The following is a 13,812-nucleotide window of genomic DNA, read 5'->3' on the forward strand; positions in this document are numbered from 1 at the left end:
CTATCCCAGGGGCCTTGCTTCCCCCCAGGGCCCAGAATCAGCTCTACCCTTTGTCTCCCACTAACAGCCTTGTACCCCCCAATTAGGCCCCTGGTTCCTCACACCCCTGCCAGCGTCACTCAGCACCCCTGGGTCCCACTTCCTTCTAACCTCATGTCTGGCAGCACCTCTGCTCTTCTCTGTCTCAGATCCCCTCCTCCTAAGATGCCTGGACCCCTCCCACACTCCCAGGAAATCCCTCCCCCTCCTCCCAGGCTCCCAGCCAGCCCCAGGCCAGGGCTCCCCTGAGGCCTTCATCACCCTCTGACCTTGTACCACATGATGTCCGGCAGCGGTTTCCCCTCAACCACCACAGCAAAGCGAGCGGTCTCCCCAGCCCCCACCTCCACGTCCTCCATGATAGACTCAAAGCGAGGGGCCTCTGAAACACAGGAGTGGGGTGGGAGGGGGACAGAATGTTGGGGTCACACGGGCCTGTCTCCTCAGCTCTTCTCCAAGCCCTTCCTCAGCAACTGGCTCACCAGACCCGCCCTCCCACTCCCCAGAGCCCCAGCACCTCACCCACCGGGGCTCTCAAACTCGGCAGGCCTGTGGGAGCACCAGAGTCCCTGGCCTGGACCAAGCGCTCTCCCTGTGAATCCACAGGCGATGTCCTTCAAACCCCAGAAAGCCTAAGCCGGAGGGTGCAGACTTGCTTTGTTTGACTCTCAGTGTTCATCTGCCAGCTTTGAGGTTTTAGGAGATTTTCACACACAAAAGAAATCTAGATTTCCTGCCTCTCTTGAGAATCAGGGCTGGCCATCCTGAGCCTCTGCCCTCACCGCATGAATGGGCTGGCGTGGAGTGGCTCAACGCTGCCCCCTGTGGGCGACCGCCCTTCTGCACAGTCCCACTGAGGGCTTCTTGGACTTCACTGTCCTGAGCCCTGAAGGCCATCAGCCTGTGACCCCGAATCAAGTTCACTATGGCATTGCCTCTGTCTTGAAGTTTACTCTCTGAATCTTATTTAAATGCTTAAGGGGCCTTCTGGCCATCTTGGAGATGGCAAGAAAAACAAACTGGTACCGAATCTCAGCTTAGTTCTCCCACGTGTGACTCTGATTTTATTCTCTACACATATCATGCGATCATGTTACTTCCTTAAAAAGTGGCCTCTAATTCTCATGATGGAATTAAATACATGTTCCAATGCGCTTCGCAGAGGAGCCTGTGACTTCCTGCGCCCCTCCCTGAGCATGGTTGAGGGTCTCCGCCTTTAGAAGAGTGGGAGTGATCAGGCCCTGAGGGCAGAGCAGGGGTGCTGGGCAGGGACACCACCATCACAGGCACGCTGCTTGCTTTCATACAGATAAAAGGGGAGGGCATTCTGGGAGTGGGGAAGATGCTACAGTGAGGCGGCTATGGAAGGAAGGGGCCACTGCCCTGCCTAGGGATGGGGGTGGGGCACAGTGGGACAGGGTGTAGATCCAAGCCCCAGGCCTGTTCTAGCCCTGGTTGGCTGGAACACAGTCCCCCTGTCCCTGTCCCAGCCACCACGCTGCGGGCTCTGGGTGGCCAGGGCCTCTTCCTATATCTGGAAAGAAAGATGCGTCCTGCAGATGGTACTGTCAAGGAGCAAAGCGGTGGTTGAATAGGAAGTGACAGGGGATGGAGTGGGGGGAAACTGAGCAAGGGGCAGACACATAAAAGGGAGACTTCGGGCCCAGATGATCTGTGGCCTCACCCTATCTACCATCCACAGGGGGGCCAGTAGGGCTTCCCCAGCTTCTCCTCATACCCTCCTGTCACTTCTCTCACTTTAAAGATGCTCTCCCTCCCCTCTAGGAATCTGGTTCCTAGTGTATGGGGGACATAGGTGGATGAGAGGATGGGCTCTATGAAGGTCAAAGGACTGGGCTATTTCAACTGAACTTGATAAATTTTTTAAAGGCACCAGAAAATGCACATTTACCCATGATAAGTATGCCTGGGCTAACTAAAATGTCACTTTATTTGCATTTGGTTGGAATTGTATCTACTCAGCAGGTAACATTGTTTAGCTGGCATTGGTCTGAAATTCTGAGTGGCAGTTACATATGTCTAGAGTTAATTAACAAACTGGGACACAAGGCAATTACTACTTAATGCATGCTAGGGGTTGAGAGACTACATCTTTGATGGAGAAATTACAAAAAGGTCCTCAATGCAAAGGTTGGGAGGCTCTCTCCAGCAGGCTGAGTGAAGGGCAGCCAGGATCCCCAGAGCTGAGAGCCTCATGATGAGATGTGCTCCCCTGGGCTTTTTTTCTTTTTTAAATCGACTTGGTCTCCCTGTGCTGGTTACACTAGAGGTATTATTTCCTGTTGTGTTTAACACAGGAGCTGGGAGCACCCTCTGCCTTTGGAGTTGGGTATCAGAGCTTGAATTTCAGCTCCTGTGCTTATAGGTTGGGCCTGTTACTTAGCATCCTCTCAGCCTCAGTTTCCCCATCTGTAAAATGAGGCTAATAACCACCCCCATCTCACAGGGTTGATGTATATATCAAATGAGTGATACATGTAAGATACTTAGCACTGAGCCTGACACGTACTAAGTGCTTAATAAATATCTTATTAGTACTATTACTATTATTATTAGTTCTGGTGTTATTATGGCCATTAGATGGACATGGCCTGAGAGGGAAGACTCAAGATTGGCAAGTGGATGTGTGCACCTAGAGGTGGGAGGAGAGGGCTGTGGGCCTCAGAGGGATGAGAGGGAAGGGGTCTGCTACCACCTACCTGCCAGTTCCAGCGTGACCGAGCAGGCCTGTGTGCCGTGGCGGTTGCGGGCAGTGCAGGTGAGGGTCCCCATGTCCCGGCGGCTAACCCGGCAGATCCGAAGACAGTACTGGTCATCATCTGGCTGGCTCAACTCGTACACACCTGCCCGAGCCTCCAGGAGGGCCCCTCGGCAACTAAGGTACACATGACAGAGAGGTCACTCAGGATCCAGCCACAGGGAGGTCAGTTGTGGGAATAGAACCACTTGTGGGAATAGAGCATGCAAGGTGGGGCCCCACCTCCTCCAGATGACCTGGGCCTCCACATGGTTGAAGGTGACGGTGACACTGGCAGGCTGTCCCTCCACCACATATACGATATCTGGCTTGTCCAGCACAGCGGGCGCCTCCTCCAGGGGCGGGCCTGGGAGGAGAGCACAGGCTGTATGCTGGGCTTGACACCGGATCCTCAGTACCTACTGCTCTTTTGACCCTCCCCATTGCCCTGTGAGCTCCAGTTTTACAGATGAGGAAGCTGAGGCTCAGAGAGGTTTAGCAATTTGTCTAGGGAACACAGTCATGGAGCAGCGGACTGGGACTGCACTCCTAGCTTATCTGACTCCAGAGCCTTGGCCTCGCCCACTGAGTGCTGCTTTTGGGAGTGAGAAGGAAGCAATTTGACAGTCAAGGTCACACCCAGCCACACCGTTCCTGTCAAAGTTCTAATGTCCAGACCAGCCCTTGAGCTTCCACCATGGGGACCCATTTCCCAGCCCAGAAGAATCCACCCCACTCCATAAGAGCACCCAAGCTCACCTCGCTCCAGCAGCTGCACAGGCTCCGAGGGCGGTGACGGTTTGCTGCTGCTCTTGATGGTGGCACTGAGGACCCGGAAAATGTGCTGGACCCCCTTACGCAGCCCTATGGCTGACCACCCAGGATCCCGCAGGCCCGTGGCCAGCGCCGTCCACTGGTCCGAGCCCAGCACCTGGTGCTGCACTGTGTAGGTCAGGGCGTCTGGGTCTGATGGGGAGGCAGTTGTTAGAAGTGGGCATTGCTGGGACATCCCCCATCCTGCCCCCATGCAGTTCCTCAGGACCCAGGAACTCATGATTAGTCTGCTCTGAGGACCTGCCTCAATTTCTCTTGTTGCTTCTACCTGCTCCCATCTGCTCTTGCCCAACCACTGGCCTAGCCAAGCTCAGAGCCAGCAAAGTGCCAGGCATGGGGTCCAGTTACAGGCATGGAGGGAGCTTGACTTGTATCCCAATTCCTTGTTACTATCTAAGGTGGGGAAACTGAGGCATGGAGCAGGAAGAGGTCATGGACAGAGAAAAGAATATTCCCTGGAGCACGACCCAAGCACCTAACCCCTCTGAGAAAGAGAAAGGAATGTGGTGGCCCCCTCTCTCGCCTCTCCTGACCCAGAGCCAGGGCTTCATACACCATGGAGAGGAGGCAGTCAAGGCTGCTCCTGGCCATGGCCCCAGCACTCCGTCCACTCCCCACCCCGTATGCTTCCTTGGGCCTTGCCTTCCCCTCCTGGCTCCCTTGCCACCCTTGCCTGAGCCTACCCTGTCCATGCCCTGTCTCCACCACACAGCCCTGTGTGGCCCAACCCACCGATAGCCATGTCCAAACTCCTGGGTGGGTTCCATGTGAGTGTGATCATCCTCCCGGTCACAGCCACCACCTGCGGGGCACCATCTGGGGGGCCTGGAACCACATCTGAAAGCCACAGGTCAAGCATCCACTGGGTCCCAATGGTTCCACAGGATCACCAAGCCTCAGGGTAGTGGGCTAGGGGCTGGGGGCACAGCCGCAGGGGCAGGGGCAAGGCCAGATGGCTCCTCAGGGGAATAAAGGAAGGGAGTGGGTGCAAAAGCCCCTCCTTCGCCCAGCCCTCTGGGTAGGCCAGAGGCTAGACTGTGCATGCAGCTAGCCTGGAAGGTGCCTGCCTCACCTGTGACATAGAGGTGGGCGTAGCAGGCAGCTTTGCCCAGCTTATTGGCGATGACACTCTTGTAGACACCGGCATGCTGAGGTCCCACAGCAGGGAACACCAATCGATGGACATCCCTGTCTGGGGTGGGGGGGAGGAGGGACAGTGACACTGGGCCTGAGATAGAACGATACTTTGAGGGGTGTGTCCACGCCACCCCAAGCCTGGCCCTTCACCCTCATCCACTCAGGGAGGAGGCGACAGGGAAAGGAAAGACAGACAAGAAGTGTGTCTACCATGTGGCAAACCCTAGGTCCAGACTGCCGAGTCTACATTTGCAGCCCTGGCCCCTCTTGACTGTCCTTCCACCCTTCAGGCTCTGCAACTTCTCACCTTCCTCCCACACCATTCACCACTGTTGACTGCCCCTCTTTTTTGCACCTCTGGGGGTATGTGTCACATCTCTGTGTCAAAGTTCTGACAAGGCTTGGTTCCTAAGGCCCCTCCCATGGCCACTGGTGGCCCCATTGCCAGCAGAGACCCCCTGAAAGCCCACCGCTAGTGCAGTCCACACTCCACCAACAGCACTGCATGTTGCCTCCTGACCTGGAAACCTTAAAGGCACCTACAACTTATGGACAGCAGCCAAAGCACTCAGACTAAACTCCCATCCTGCCACGTCTCCTGCTAGTCCTCCACTGTCTGACCCTGACAAGCCAGCCGGGCCCTGGACACGCCATAGGAGTTCTATCTTCAGGTCTTTGCTCAAAAATTCCTCCCTTCTGGAACATTCTCTCTTACTAAGGCCTCCTTCTTTTTCAAGACACAGTTCAAGTGAGTGCCAGCCTGGGAAGCCTCCTGTGCCGTGCCTGGTGGGGCCCACTCTGCATCCCCTCCCTGATTCCCCCAGGACCTCCAGCAGAATCTGCTGCCTTGCACACAGTAAGTGCCAAATATATGTATTACATTATACATTCCAATAAGAGTTGTCTGCTATGTCAACTGCTTGACATGCGTTCCCCCCCATAATCCTTTCAGCAACTCTGCAAAATTATCCTCATTTTTCCAATGAGGCCAGAGACATTAATGGACTTGTCCAAGGTCACATAGCTAATAAATGATGGAGCGACGGCTTGAACTTGATTACCTCTGGATTCGAAGCTCTTTCCTTACACCGTGCTCCCTGAATGATGATAAGGGAGCCATCGCCAGCGGGGTAGGAGGGGGAAGAGGCCTACACTGTCCTCCTTCATATAACAGCCGTCTCCAAACACCCCTCCCTTCTCTTAGTGGTTATCTCCCATGGAACAGTCACCCATTCATTTATCTCTACTGAGACTATTTATAAAGGAAGAGAAACCAAGGGCTGCCACTGACCCCAGATACAGACAGAAGAGATGCCAGCTCAGATCCTGAGACAGACACCCAGCCAGGGCCTCAAGCAGACGGAGAGCTAGGAAGCCTGTGGGCTGAGCAGACAGCTGCTGTGGCAGGGGGCTGAGGGGAAGCATCAGAGCCACAGTGATGGCACTGGAGATGGGGCATGGGCAAGAGGGGGCATCCTGGTTAGGAGGTGGGAGCCAGAGTCAGATGGCCCTTGCCTGCCTTTGAGCAAGCAAGGACCTCTGCAAGTCTCAGTTTGTCCCTCTGTAAGCCTCAGTTTCCCCATCTGTAAACAGGATTAATAGTACCTGCCTCACAGGCCCGTGGTAAGGAAGGTGAGATTGTCCATGCCAGGCCTTTAGCACTCAGAGCCTGGCACACATAAAGCATTCAATAAAAGTGAGTTTTGTCTCACTGCAGCTACAAGAGGAGGCCACTGTGGTGCCCAGGGGGTTGCTGTCTGATGGGGGTAGTTAGGCCTTCCCACAGGAGACTTGAATTCCTTCAAGGGTAGAACTGAGAGGTTCCCATGAGAAATACCCCAGGCTGGGAGGACACGGTCCCAAATACATCATTTCCCTCCAGTTCCTCCTTTACTTGCTACTCATTAACAACGTTGGCCAAGCATCCTTTCGGTGCCAGACACTACCCACATCGGCCTTCTCACTGAAATGTCTCTGCTTTGCTGACGAGAATGAAATGGTGGCAAAAACAATAGCAATAATCGTAAGATTTAACACGTACTGACCACTTGCTATTTTCCAGGCCTTGCTCTAAGTGTTTTATATGTATTCACAGATCTGATTCTCTAACAAGCCAATTACAGATAAGGAAACTGAGGCACAGGAGGTTCTATAACCTGTCCACGGTCAGTAGCAGGCTGTCTAGTAAGCTCTAATAGAGCTGCCAAGGTCCAGAGTAGTGACTAAGCAGAAGGGTGCTGTGTGGGCTCAAGGAAGGAGGTGACCTCATAGCCTTTCTGGGCTACCCTCTACCAGATGCCCCATCCCTGACTAAGCTAGAAAAGGAAGGCCTGAGGGTGAGCAAGGGGAGGGCACTGCAAGCAAAGAGGGAGCTGGAGGGGCCACTCCCCAGGGTCCCTTCCTGGACACGTACACTGCATCATGCGCCGGTCATCACTGCTCTGGATACGGTGACCGTTGTGAAACCAGCTGATTGTGGGGTAGGGCAGACCAGTCACCTGGCACTCCAGCATGGCCTCCTTGGCCAGTCCCACCTCCAGGTCCTGCAGGGGCCGCAGGAAGTCGGGCATGGACAGCCGCTCTAGTTCACCATGCTCCGGCTCCTCCGGGATGGATGGCATCTTCTCCAGCTTCGAGCTGTAAAAACCACACAGCTGCCCAGAGTCGCAGAGCTTTGCCTCCTACCACAGGCAGGGCTTGGGCCCCACAGTGACAGGCCCACCAGCACCAGGGTCCCAGGCAGTACCTGGGGCCAGTGGCAGCCGTCCGAGGCTCCTCTACGTAGAGCTGGGCCGAGCAATGGGCCTGGCCATGGGTGTTGGTGGCACTGACCGCGTAGAGACCCTCATCCTCGCTGCCCACGTGGGCAATGTGCAGCGAGTGCAGACCCCCATCCTGCCGCAGATGCAAGTTCTCACTCTCCTCCACAGCGCGGCCTGGGGGAAGGGAGAGGGAATGCACAGCAGACTCAGAGAGGGGTCCTGTTTTCTGGTCCTGGGGGCTCCCCCAACATCTGCAGTGTAGAGAACCATACCAAAATGAGTCCAGGTCACAGAGGGAGGTGGGGTGCCACTGATCTTGCAGTCAAAGCGGGCCGTGCGGCCTTCCAGCACCTCCACGTCCTCCAGCAGCCGTGTGAACAGGGGTGTCAGTGAGGGCCGCACAGTCAGCCGGGCGCTGCAGGTCAGCTCATCTGCGGGAGGGGTCAGCACTGGGGCATGAAAGGCCATGGAAGTCCAGGCACCCCCACCCAACCCACAGGTCCTACCCTCATGCTGGGCAGGAAAGGGGGGCTGGGCCAGGAGCTGTAGTCTGGCAGAGCCCAGAAAGGTCCCTGGGCACCAGAGTGAGGCAGTGGACAAGATCCAAAGACCGGGCCTTCTCAGGAGGGTGGAGATTGGCAAGGGTGGCAGCAGGCTGCCATGGTGACTGGGGATATGATGGGTATCCAGGGCCCCAGACCAGCTCTCCCATCCTCAGTTCATCTTGCCCACCCAGGATGATGCTCAGCTCAGCAATAAAAGAGGGGCCTAGAAGCCAAGCCCCTTTCCTCCCCTACACCCCTCTTCCCTCTCCTTGGAATTCTCCTCTGTGCCTGCGTGGTGCCCATACTTCCTCTTACCCTTGCCAGATAGAGCCCATGCCCCTTCGCCCTACTCCACTGCCCCACAGACAACCTTCTGAGGGAAGTAACAGCACCTAATGCTGACCTAGTCCTTTCCTGTCTACCAAGTCCCTCCAGTGTCACCTTAGGTGCTCATTACCACGACCTGGTGAGGCATTGTCTCCACTCTTCAAACAAGGACAGGGACCAGGTCAGAGATGTCATTAATAATAATAACGGCCGACATTTATTAGGTGGCACCCTTCGCCAGTCTCTGTGCTTTGTTCTTTACATTCATTATCTCATTAATCCTACCGATTCCCGAGCTAGGCATTATCATGATCCCTTTTTTTACAGATGAATAGTCTAAGCTCAGAGAGATGAAGGGACTTGTCCAAAGTCACGTGGCTGGTCTGTGACAGGACAAGAACTGGAACTCACATCCGGGTTGTCTGCCACATCTCAGCAGACGGGCTCCCAACAGAAGCAACCACTAACACTGACACAGAGGTCCTTCATGCCAGGTGCTGCTCCAAGTGCTGAGTTTACTGAGGCAGGTGCATTGCACCATCTCCCACCCAATGCTATTCACCCAGGAGACGGGACCCATCTTATTCTGCACCCACCTCCTTCACCTCCAGTCCCCTCCCTCCAGCTCTTGGGTGCCCAAGGCAGCCCCAGGGCCCAAGTGGGCAGTTACCTTTGGCCGTGCTGAGCTTGCAGGTGTAGACTCCACTGTCGTCCTCATGCACAGAGGTGAGCAGCAGCTTGCACTTCCGGCCATCAAAATGCATCTTGCATTTGAGTAGCGCAGGCTGCAGCAGGCGGCCTCGGCACAGCCAGTCCACCTCCACGTCAGCAGGGCCCGCCACCAGGCACTCAAACAGCGCCATTTCCCCGGCCCCCACGTCCACGTCCTGCAGGGGGGCCAGCACGGCCAGGGACCGGCTCTCAGGGTGTGCTGGGGGGAAGCGGCCATGGGGGGCACACATGGAGCAGAGACACACGAGGCGAGGGAGACACACACACGCACACAGAGAGAGACAGACAGACACAGAGAGAGAGATGCATTTTGTTCCTTTGGAGACAGAGGGAAAGCCCACCCGCTGGCTGGCCAGGACAGCAAGGAGGTCTCAGGCCTGGCTTCAGGATGGCAACCCCAGCTGGGCCAGGGAGGGGGAACTCAGGGGAAGCAGAAGGAATCAAGGACGGAGAAACTGAGGGTCGTGTAGGGGCAGAGACGGCGGCGGAAAAAAAACCACACAGCACACCAGCTGGGTACAAACTGGACTTTATTTGAACTAAGAAACAGGTATTTCTGAATCTCTCCATGCCCTCTACAGTAGGTCCCTGCTCCTGTGTCAGGTCTGGCTAACTCCCTTATTCCCAGACAGAGCCTCCCAGGCTCTGACAGTAAAAGGGAGAGCCCCAAATGGGCCCTAAAACTGCCCACAGCCAGGACTCAGCCAGGCCTCCTCATCAGCACAGGGCCCGGGGCCTCTGGCTTTTGGTCTCTTGTGAAATAGTGTGTTGTGCCATTTGAAACCCATTTCTGGAATGGTCAGTGCTCTGCCCCCTTTTCATGAGCCCCTTGTCAACAGCACTCTACCTCTCTGGGCCCCTCCATCCTGCAGATGCTATGCCCTGTCTCTCCCCTTCAGCTTTACTTCATGCCAGCTCCAAGGTATCCTTCCCTGACTGTCACAGACACACAGACAGACAAACGGATAGACAGACAGGGCCTATAGCAGCGGTAGCACATGCGCTTGCTGGGTGCTCCCCTGCGGGGAGAGACTGGGAGGGGGTCTTGATACCCCTCATGGCCACCCTTTCCTGGCACTCAGTCCATGTGGAGGCGCCTGGCCTGCCCAGCCATATGTCCACTTGGGGAGGGAGGGGTCCACAGGGGCCCATGGCTATCCCAGGATGCTGCAAGGGGAAGGGAGGGGCGGGGAGGCTGGAACAGGGTCCAGGCCGGCAGGGTCTGTGGGCAGGAGGCAGTGAAACACAGCGAGGTCCGAGAGGTGCCTGAGACAGGGGCGCGGCTCGGAGGGTATCGGGGGGGAGCGCAGGCGGCCCCCTGAGCTCACTCGCCTGTGTACAGACAAAAACCTCAGTCAGCAAGCGGCAGGTTAGTGCAGTACACGCTCACGCACACGCACACACAGGCGCGCACGCAGCCTGGCTAGGCCCCCAGCATGGACAGCTGCCTTTCACATGGCCAGGGCACTGCCACGTTCAGCTCCCCCAAGAGCAGGCCTGGGTGGGGGGCAGGCAGCCAACCAGAGGCCGGGTCTCTGAGTTTCCTGGGCAGGTAGAGGCCCTGGGCACCCAGGGGAGAGGCATTCACAGGTATCAGGAGCACCCCAAAACCTGAGGGATGTTGAGATGAATCCCATAGAGAGAAAAGCACCAAGATGTGGGTTAACATGAGAAGCAGGGCAGAGCCAGGCCCTGAAGGGTAATGAGGACCAGACTGTGGGGATGGGGGTAGGGAGTAGATATAGAAGAATTCAGGGACTGAGAAGGAGGCCACCCCAGGAACAGGAGGCACAGAGCCCAGTAACTGAGGCAGGCAGGGCTCAGCAGAGGCAACCATGGCTGTTAGGGTCCAGGCTCCAGCAGCAGTCTGGGGGGATCCTGGATGCTCTTAGAGCTGGCCTCTGCCAGGAAGGGAGTGACAATGGCTGAGTGTGGAGCTGAGGAGTTCCCAGCCCTGAACTGCCCACAGGGAAAGGGGAGGGGAATTGTGGGGCAAATGGCCAGTCCTGGGGAAGAAAAGCACCAGCCCCGAGGGCAGCCTGGCTAGGGCCCACCATCCCCAATGCCTGTAAGGTCCCCTGCTCTTATGCCCGATTCTGGGACCCAGCCCTCTCCACATTTCTGCTCTGCTCACCCTGGCACCCCTGAGGTCCCTGTGATGCTCCATGCCGAAGTCACCCCAAGGGTCCCTCCGAACGGGTCCAACTATCAGACATTCCCCACTGCCACCCCCAACCACAGTAGATTCTACACAGCAATGAGATGGGTAATAAGAGAGAGGAGTGGGTGTGAGGGAGGGGCCTGAGAAGGGCAAAGTGACAAAGGCTTAGAATAGTGTAGGGAGAGGATGGTCAGTGGCAGGAAGCAAGGTCTCTGGCTGACATCAGGGGCAGGCATGACTGAGCATGGGGGAGGCAGTACTGCATAGTACTGAGCACTGAGCAACTTGCTGTGTGGCCTGGGCAAGTCACTTGCCCTTAGTTTACGCAACTGCAATATGAGCAGCTAAACTTGGGGCTCACTTGAGGCCCTTTCAGTTCTGGCATCCCATCACTGAGGTTGTGTGAAAGTTGGCAACAAGGTGAGGACCAGGTTGAGGGGTTCATGGAGAGTGTGATATACTCACCTCGGACTTCCAGGCGGGCCTCACACTGCCGAGCGCCATACTCGTTAACTGCTTTGCAAGTGTAGAAGCCAGCATCACCCCGCTCAGCCGCCAGGATCCTCAGCCGGCACAGCCCACCCTCTGCCTCCTCTGCAAAGCGCCGCTGGTCTGGGCGCACAGGCTGGCGGTTTCTCAGCCTGTCGGAGGGGCAAGAATTCAGTCCCAGGGCCCAGGGTCCTCACCTGCACATGTAGGGAAGTGAGGATACAGAGCCAAGCAGGCCTCTCTTCCCTGCACATCATTTGTCCCCTCCCCATATCTGTCCCACTGAACACTGGCACCCCTCTGTTACAGGTTAGGTTTTTGCCCTGACTCTGCCATCCCACCTCCACCAGAAACTTCCAGGCCATATCTGCCCACCTGGTTCGCTCCTTCCTAGGAACCTAACTGCACTTAGAGTGGTGCCATGCTATTCAGCTCTTAATAGCTCTTAAATTTCCTCATGTCTTATTTTTATTTATTTATAATGAACACATAGCTTTTCCACTTCCCAAAAGGGACATGAAATAACTTATAATGTTAAGAAATCACATTGGGAATGAGACAATCAATTAAAAATGAAAAATAGAACACAAAACAATAAAAAAACCCTAAGTGAACTAATCAAAGTGCCAAGCACCTGGGGTGCAACACCGCAGAAGAGCCCCGAATCGAACTCTGGGCTCTGGAAGCTCAGAAACAGATGGTCCCACCTGGGCCTAGCACAGGGCTGGGTGCAGAAAAGACCTCAAAAGTCACTCTGTTGTCAGTGGACTGGGGCGGGGGTGGGCAGCCTTCTCCAGGGGTGAGATGGCTCCAGGATGTTCATCACAAGTGAACAGACAGGAGATCATTTGTTACCCAAACCCCTCGCCCAGAAGGAAGCCACGAATGAGCCCTGAAGCCCGGCAGAGGCAGGGGCAGGAGCAGGCTGGGGGGAGTGGCGCCACTGTACATGGGATGTGGCCCTCTGCAGATCATGGGGAAGTCCACAAAGGGCCCAGTCCCTCTACCCAGAGCCAGGTCTCACAAGGCCAAGCCTGGAGTGGGGGGAGTAGGCAGGTGGCCATTAGCGGCTACTACTCACCAGGAGACCACGGGCTTGGGCTCCCCCTGCACACGGATGCTCATGGTAACATCTTGGCCTTCTCTTACTGACTGGTCCATAAGGGAGACCTGAAGGGAACCCCAAAGTGTCAGGGCCCAGCTTCAGTTCCTGGGGGATGTGAGATCTGGGACAGAGGCTTCTTCCACCCCAGTCTGAGGCTGGCTCTGGGTTAATGGGGTCAAGCTCCAGGTGGTACTGGAGCCTGGTGTGGCCCCAAGAACAAGAGGCGACACGAGGGAATGGAAGTACTCAGGGGGCTGAGACTGCTCAGGGGTCTGACCTTGAAGGTGGGGGGTGCCTTGGAGCCAGTGTCTGAGGAGCGGCGGTTCTGGCTGGGACTGAGCTTCATGGTGGGGGGTTGGGGCCAGGTCTCCCCAGGCTCTGGGAACTCCTCTGGGGGGCTCAGGTACTCCTCGTCAGAGGTGATGGGGCTGCTGAAAGGGGATGTGGACCCACCTGGAGGAGAGATGGAGGAGAGACAGTGGCACACAGAGATGCCAGAAGAGGAAGGGGGGTAGAGAGACTGAGAGTTGGGTGGATGAGCCAGGGATCAAAGACCTGATAAGGTCTGGAATGGCAGAGCCTGGGAGGTGAGAGGTTTCCTACAGGCTGGCCCAGTTCTGACTTCACTTCCTGGGGCTCGTCTGCTACGTGACCTTGCCAGGTATTTCCTGTCCCCGAGTCCCTGAACCCTGCTCTGCTACAGACCTTCCCAACACTGACCCTGCTGATCCTCCTGAGTGGAGGGAACCATAGGTAATGGCCTGGGGCCAAGGATTCAGGCAGTAGAGAGGCTGCTCCTAGGCCTTGTGGGAGATGTGGGCCTCCACTGGAGCCGAGAACCCACATTCCTGGCACAGACAGCAGGTTCCTAATGCAGGTGGTTCATGTTTCTGGACCCCAGAGTAGCACAACCAGGACACCCA

General features: G+C 56.2%; 1 protein-coding gene across 1 annotated transcript in view; it reads right to left on the reverse strand.

Moving 5' to 3' along the window:
• Nucleotides 1-13,812, reverse strand: part of SPEG (striated muscle enriched protein kinase) — a 54,473-nt gene that overhangs the window by 16,019 nt on the left and 24,642 nt on the right. Inside the window, exons 8-20 of the mRNA XM_087819578.1 lie at nucleotides 13,167-13,342; nucleotides 12,866-12,954; nucleotides 11,761-11,936; nucleotides 9,073-9,333; nucleotides 7,803-7,961; nucleotides 7,515-7,704; nucleotides 7,182-7,405; nucleotides 4,704-4,823; nucleotides 4,364-4,468; nucleotides 3,557-3,763; nucleotides 3,041-3,164; nucleotides 2,760-2,935; nucleotides 309-421 (exon numbers count right to left, since the gene is read on the reverse strand). Coding sequence (XP_087675704.1) covers nucleotides 309-421; nucleotides 2,760-2,935; nucleotides 3,041-3,164; nucleotides 3,557-3,763; nucleotides 4,364-4,468; nucleotides 4,704-4,823; nucleotides 7,182-7,405; nucleotides 7,515-7,704; nucleotides 7,803-7,961; nucleotides 9,073-9,333; nucleotides 11,761-11,936; nucleotides 12,866-12,954; nucleotides 13,167-13,342 — 2,120 coding nt within the window. The remainder of the gene's footprint in view (nucleotides 1-308; nucleotides 422-2,759; nucleotides 2,936-3,040; nucleotides 3,165-3,556; nucleotides 3,764-4,363; nucleotides 4,469-4,703; nucleotides 4,824-7,181; nucleotides 7,406-7,514; nucleotides 7,705-7,802; nucleotides 7,962-9,072; nucleotides 9,334-11,760; nucleotides 11,937-12,865; nucleotides 12,955-13,166; nucleotides 13,343-13,812) is intronic.

Source organism: Miniopterus natalensis, chromosome 8 (genome assembly GCF_054644295.1).
Source record: "Miniopterus natalensis isolate mMinNat1 chromosome 8, mMinNat1.hap1, whole genome shotgun sequence".
NCBI classification, from domain to species: Eukaryota; Metazoa; Chordata; class Mammalia; order Chiroptera; family Miniopteridae; genus Miniopterus; species Miniopterus natalensis.